Source organism: Micropterus dolomieu, linkage group LG23, assembly GCF_021292245.1.
Source record: "Micropterus dolomieu isolate WLL.071019.BEF.003 ecotype Adirondacks linkage group LG23, ASM2129224v1, whole genome shotgun sequence".
NCBI lineage: Eukaryota > Metazoa > Chordata > Actinopteri > Centrarchiformes > Centrarchidae > Micropterus > Micropterus dolomieu.
This window is the reverse complement of record NC_060172.1, coordinates 123,616-130,759: the sequence shown is the minus strand read 5'-3', so window position 1 is coordinate 130,759 and position 7,144 is coordinate 123,616. Positions and strand designations below refer to the sequence as shown.

Sequence of the window (7,144 nt, the reverse complement as noted above, 5' to 3'; positions counted from 1 at the left end):
ACCAGTACCTACCTGTAGCTGACATTTCAAAAGCCCATTTGATGAACTTTTATGGAGTCTCTCTCTCCTCCTGGTGGTTAAAAACTTTTTTTGTCGTCACATTGGTTCCTAAAAAAGGCCTGTATGTTGGTATTGGCATGTTTACATCAGATTTAGTTTAAAGAAAAACATTTTTGACATGTTCATCTCATCCTCGTTAGATTGATGTCCTCCAGGCGGAGGTCCAGGCCCTGAAGACACTGGTTCTCTCCTCCCCCACCTCCCCTGTGGGCGAGCTCCCCTCTTCAGGAGCCAAGACTCCCTTCAGGAAGGGCCACAGCAGGAACAAGAGCACCTCCTCCGCCATCCTGGGGTCGCAGCCCGACCCGTCGGCCACACAGCCCATCGTACGGGAATGTAGAGAGGTAGGAGCCTACAGAACTAACACCAGATGATAATACTGGTAATATTCTGTGTGTGTGGATCTACGGCCTGAGTCCTGTTGACCTCTTGCTTCAAGCATAAATGCTGCTTTACTGTCTGACGTTAACCTGAGTTGTTGGACATGTAGGTGGACGGTCAGCTGTTCAGCGACTTCAAGGCGTGGAAGGAGGAGCCGACGCTGGACCGGCACTGCTGCTTCCTGGAGAGAGTTTATCGCGAGGACATCTACCCGTGCCTCACCTTCAGCAAGAGCGAGGTACAGAGAGACAAGGATTTAATGTGTTGACATAGCTTCTTGTGTGTGAAGCTTTGCCTGTGACTGAGTTTTATCTAACATATCAGGCAAATATCTAGCAAAACTGCAGGATTTTAATACATGCTGACAATGTAATGTTTAGAATGAAGAGATTTCTGTGCAGGTGGCAAACAGGACTTGTTTGTGCTGACCGTTTTTGAAGGTTTTAGACAGATCTGGGGTCCCCAGGTCTGCGAGCCACTGTCATTGCCTTATCTTCCTCAAAAGTATAAAACACAGATATTATCGTTAACAAAGACGAACGAACGATGCGAAAAAAACATTGTCGTTAATTGAAATAAAAACTAATGAAAAATCCAAACCTATAATAACCGTGGTATAAAAGCAAAAAAAAGCTACTACTTTTAATTTAACTCATTTCTGCTCAGAATAAGAGGCATACTGCAGCTCACCATGGAACAACTGGAAGATACAAACCTGATTTGTCTAAAGGCCAATTTATACTGCTGCTTCGAATCTAAGCCATCGGTACACCGTAGTCTACTGGTAGCCTCATACCCTACACTGCAGACGTGCACCTCCCCAAAAATGTAACTACAGGTCGCGCCACAAGAACTGTGTTTGATCGGCTTGGTAGCATCACATTTCCTCCCAACACATTTCCTGTTTCTCCTTCTGCCTCAACCAGTTCAAGGGTCGTACATACCATCTCCTCCCACGCCTTCTTTTTGTGTTTTAGTACTTTCACTAAAAGTAACTGCTGTTCAACATCCATCAGCTCCAACACGATCCGCTCAGTGTGAGTTGCTGTTTGCAGTAGCCTCTCAAAGAATCTCAAAACCGTGGAACATACAAATCCCACCGCCAAAGCGCTAATTGGACGAGCCGCACGACACAAAAGCACAAGTATAAATGCTCATGACGGCACGTAGCCTACGTTGCTGAAACCTCATGCAGTTTAAGCATCAGATAAACTTGGCACAGAACAAGGACTGTAGATTTTATCCTCCAGCACTTGACACTAACCTACTATGAATGGGAAGAACAATTACACCAAGGAAAATCTGTGTTAATGAACACACGGACCTGGCTGCTGTTTTAAGACAGACTATTATAATGTTATCTGTGATTACCTGCTACTGTCGGTTAATGTCCTGACCTCTCCTGCGCTCTCCTGTCCCTCAGCTGGGTTCGGCCATCTTGGAAGCCGTGGAGCAGAACACGCTCAGCGTGGAGCCGGTTGGTTTCCAGCCTCTGCCCGTGGTTAAAGCCTCAGCGGTGGAGTGTGGAGGACCAAAGTGAGACGGCGCACACACACACTCATGCACTCTATCTCCTCTTCATCAAGCTTTCACTCTTTCATCATCATCTCTCCATCTTCCCCTCAATTTCTTCCTCTAGTGGGCGAAGAGCCGAGCTCGTCACGTAAGTCTGACTCTCTCTCACTCTCTCTCGCTCTCTCCCATCAGCATTTTTTAATCTCCCCTCAGTTGCTCCTCGCTCCCCGCCGTCTGGCTCTTCCAAACACCCCTGCTAACTCATAATAAACCTTCATTCTGTCCTTCCTTCTGTTCAGGTTCATCAAAGTGATCCTGATGAGATGAACCTTGATAAATGTCATCCCTCTCTCCTTCCTTCCTTTACTCATTCCTTGCTTCCTCCTTGGACAAATTCAGTTTTCCTCATTTTGAAACGCAAACCCAATAAATAACTTCATGTCTGTCTGTGTCTGATAGAAAATGTGCCCTGAGCGGTCAGACCAAAACCTGTAAGCACAGAATCAAGTTCGGAGATTCGTCCAACTATTACTACGTGTCTCCCTACTGCAGATACAGAGTGAGTACAAACACACACACACAGAAAGACATCTTATTTTCAGAAACACTATAGTCATGTTCAAATTTTTTGTCAAAAAAAAAACTGTCAAAATGTTTTAACTTGAAAATGTAACATTTTAGTGGCTTTTAAAAAGACTTTCACAACACTGGCATTAAAAGTAGTAATAAAACATATATTTTTTGAACTGGATCACTTGATATTGCTCTTACAAAGATCTTTACATACACTACGAACTTAAAACAATTTTATTACGTTAAACGTCGGAAGAAATGATCTTATTTAACATTAAAGTTGTAATCTTTAAGATTTCACCCTGGTTGATTTGTTGACAAGTGTTGACGACAGCAAGCTGGTGTATCTGTTTTTGTTTTTTTGTGTGATGTGTTACAACAAAATGTTCAAAATAAATAAGCATGTTTAAATTCAATAGTTTGGACTTATCTTCCCGTTTATTGTTTCCTTATTAATTTTATACAGTTAGGTGAACCCAGCATGTTCTGTTACAAAACCGTTACACTATTCATCTTAAAGAAAACTAGACGATACAAAACATGTTGCATACATCTATATAAGAAGACTAGGGATGAAACTGTTACCAGTTTAATGAAAAAACAGCGAAAAATTCCAGACTGTTTCAAATTTTAGTTATCATTAAAACCGTGTTTGATTGATTTTTGAAAAACTCCCAGTAAATCGTGTCCAGCATCATCCAGAGTTGGCAACGGTCTCCCCGAAGCAGGTGCAGCATGCAACAGGGGTTAGTTTTGGGTCAATGAAAACAAGAAGGCAGTGAGTTTTGGTTTTTATAAGAATGCAGAGGGAATTGTGATTGAATAAAACGCTGCAAAGGGGCAACACTTCAAATCTTATCATCCTCGTGACCACCACCCACAACCTTAAAGCGAATACTAGGTAAGATCATTTTTGGCTCCGTGCATGATGTGGGGACTTTAAAATGAGGGAACATGTCATGGTTTGTCTGTGTAACTTGCTAACAGCTTGTAAACTGAAGCTCTGAGTTATCTACTCTTGTAAAAACGCTACACGTCGTTCTGCTGCTGTTTGCGTTGTGTGTCTGCAGGATCTATTTGCTCTACTCGATTTGATTTTAGTCTAGTCTATCTAAATACAAAACTCGCATGTAAATGCAAACAGTTACTGGCCGTCGCATTCTTTCTGTTCATATCAAGAGATCTTTTCATAATGCACTTCCTCTGCACGTAGCTGTAAAAAGTTAAAGTGTACTAAAGTTCAGAAGAAGTCAATTTGATGCTTTTAAAGTACCTCTTTTAGTTCTGTTAAGATGTTTCTTCAAATCCAGACTCGTGCTTGTACAGCACATCCAGTCAGTAAGAGGTCAGCCTGCCTTTCACAGAGCTTTGTGTGCGATCTGTATCACAAACATGAGATTGGTTTGTTGTGTTTTCAGTTTTTGTTTCTCTGTCTTTTCCTCAGATCACAGCAGTGTGTAATTTCTTCACCTACATTCGCTACATCCACCAAGGGCTGGTCAAACAGCAGGATGGTAAGAAACGCACACCTTGTTTCTTATTAACAATGGCGCATGAATTAAGGAGTTTCCCATAAAGAACAGTCAGCCTCATCTAGTCTTCACACTTAGGTCACTGTGACTCTGCAGTGAGGACACAGCGCTGTAGTAGAGAACTATTTTTCCCTCCAGAATTCACTCAAAACTACTGCCGCAGTCTTTTTTTCTCTACATTTTGCAACGTCACTGCAGTTTTTAGAGTTTTTGTAAAACCCAAGAAAGCTGAAGGCCAATCAGCTAGCAACATAATACCTGCCATTTACAAATCCTGCAGAGGAAATACTCAAGTACTTCCAAAATTGGACTGAAGTACAGTACTTGATGAATGTACTTAAAATACTAGTGTGATTGAACCACCTGTCAAACCATGTGACCAATCACGTGACCTCGTGGTGTCTCCCTTTCGCTGTGTGCTTTTAGCGGAGCAGATGTTCTGGGAGGTGATGCAGCTCCGCAGAGAAATGTCTTTAGCCAAGCTCGGCTACTACAAAGACCAGCTGTGACGGACGGGACAGCCCCGCCCTCCAATCACAGCAGACTCTGTGCTGATGAAGCCCCGCCCTCCCCCGGGTTCTGGTTTTGCCTGCTGTCATGCCCTCCCACCCCCCTTTTGTGTGAGTGTGTTTTTGTGTGTGAGAGAGAAACTGTGGTTGTTTTCAATCTTCACAAAAAAGACTGAGGTCAGTGGTCTGATATTTCCTTTGCTGAAACAATATTTAACGACAACTGGCATGGAAAGAGAAGTTAAAAATTGAAATACGTTGGCATTTAAACCCATCTGAGGAGCTTTGACCTTTTTGCTTTTTTTTTTTCTCTCCCTTTAAATATAAAAAGTGTAACATGGCTGAAAAAAGTCATTTCAATTCTCAATAACAGACTATTTTCTGGAGAGATGATGGAGAATTAGAGCCACTCTGAGGGGGGATATCTAACCATTTGAAAACCATTTGTTGCGAGAATAAATTATAAAACAAGGAAAAAAATGCACAAGTAAAAGTTAAGATTTTGTGAGAAAAAGATTTTCAAGAGTGTAGTTGTATGTTATGAGCATAAAGTTGTAATTTTGAACAACAAAGGGTCAATTTGAAGGGAAAATGTTTTAATATTTTGAGAATAAAGATGTAATCTTCAAAGACACTTATTTTAGAAGTCCATTGCAGTACTTTGTTAAGGCGGGAACACCCACCTTATAATTGTTAACCCAATTATAAACATAAATAATACATCTTTTCTTTTGAAAATATGACTATTCTTGTTAAGCAGCTCAGTTTTCAAGGCTTAGTCTTTAGAACTTAAAATATTATGACTTTTGCTGCAACTTAATTCTCATAAAATTACAACTTTATCTCAAAATAGCAACTTTGATCAAATTTCGACATTATTTTCAAAATATTGCAATTTCTTTTTGTAAAATTATTACTTTACCTCCAGATATGGACTTTTTCCCTCTTAAAATGATGACGTAATTTCTCTAGCATCTTAATATTACATTCAAAATGTTATTTAATAAATTAAAAAAAACCAAAAAAAACACAACTATTCTAGAAATCTCGGATACTTTTTCCCCAACAGTGGCCCTATTGGTGTGGCTGATGCCGTGCTGCTGAAACTGAGCTGGTATTATGTGCGTAGTCAAGTAAAATGAAGACACCTGCCAGTTAATGATGACCAAATAATTAATTATTGTTTACATAATGAAACTGTATGAACTTGTATTTAATTTTAGTTTATGCTGTAGCAAATGATGAAGGCAGTCTGGGACATTTAAGAAAGGAAAATTGGATGCAAAGATAATCAGAGTTCAAACTTCACTGTAAAGCTCCATTCAGACCGGATTTATTTCTCTAAGACAGGTGGGATGATGATGATGACAGTTATTTTAATGCCCTCTGTAGCGCATATGTGGTTAATTTATCACCCCCACCCCGGTAATTATCTACGCGACAATAACCTGCTGATTTGCTGCAAACTCTCTGCTCCTCTAGTAATTTAAAACCTGCCCGGAGCTTCACTGTATTTTAAAGTGAATCACTGAGTCGACTTTCATCTTAGTGTGAAATTTGACTTGTGGAAGATGATTTTGCTAATCTGATAGAGGGGAAACATGCTAATAACAACACATACAGCTTTCAGGGAACCAATGTCAGGCAGGAAAAAGACATCAGGAGAACAAGACCTCATAAAAGCTCACGAAATGTGCCGTTAATGTCAGCTACACGTAGGTACTGGTATTCTCTCATCAACCCCGTTTTTCACCTATATTTTTTTATTCGTTTATTTGCAGTGGAAATCAGAAATAATTATATCCTCGGGAAGTGTAGGTCATCGGGCAGTATCTTCCCTTCTACTCTCATCGGTCGTTTCTTGATGGTTAAAATGTCCAGAACGATGCGTTAAACTACAGAGGAGCACAGTGAATATGTCCTTCCCCGCATCCCCCTGTAACGTTAATCCCGTCCGAATGGGGCTGAAAAATCTTTGTTTGCAGGAAAAAGAACAGTTTAGTTGTTTCTTCAAGAGTTTATTATGTTGTTGTCGGCGTGATTTCAGATGTTGATGAAGCTTCAGGCGAGTCGGATTAAAGGAAAAATTAAACACTACATGATGCCAGAACGTCATGTTTCTTAAAATACTTTGACATGATGTTTTAGCATCTTCAGATACTTCAAACAAATAAATTGCGGGAACATTTGTAGATAGTGTGTGTGTGTGTGTGTGTGTGTGTGTTTGTATGCCCGGTGTTGTGTAAAGTTCATAAATGTTAATTTAAACCTGCTTCCACTCCTTTCTCTCTCTCTCTCTCTCTCTTATTCAAAATCAATGTCACTCTCCCAGTTTGGTTTAGTGCCTTTTCTCAGACACTCTGAAATAAAAACAGTAATACCTCTGGAAACCCGCCGCTCTCCGTGGAGTCTGTTTCCCACCTCACACAGGTCAAAGGTCAAATGCCACTACAGTCAGATGAGACACGCAGCACATTTACACCCTGAGCTGGATTATTTTCGGATTTAATCCGGGGTAGAAGAAGCGTTTGTTGTCCTACCGAGGTCGTAGGTTTGGTTTCAGATGTGCGGGAG

General features: G+C 40.7%; 1 protein-coding gene across 1 annotated transcript in view; it reads left to right on the top strand.

Annotated features, from left to right (window-relative positions):
• The window catches only part of LOC123962672 (RAB3A interacting protein (rabin3)), a 38,332-nt gene extending 31,372 nt beyond the window's left edge, over positions 1 to 6,960 (top strand). Inside the window, exons 10-13 of the mRNA XM_046038875.1 lie at positions 1,865 to 1,977; positions 2,416 to 2,515; positions 3,974 to 4,043; positions 4,488 to 6,960. Coding sequence (XP_045894831.1) covers positions 1,865 to 1,977; positions 2,416 to 2,515; positions 3,974 to 4,043; positions 4,488 to 4,570 — 366 coding nt within the window. The 3' untranslated portion in view covers positions 4,571 to 6,960. The remainder of the gene's footprint in view (positions 1 to 1,864; positions 1,978 to 2,415; positions 2,516 to 3,973; positions 4,044 to 4,487) is intronic.
• Positions 6,961 to 7,144: the final 184 nt, after the last annotated feature.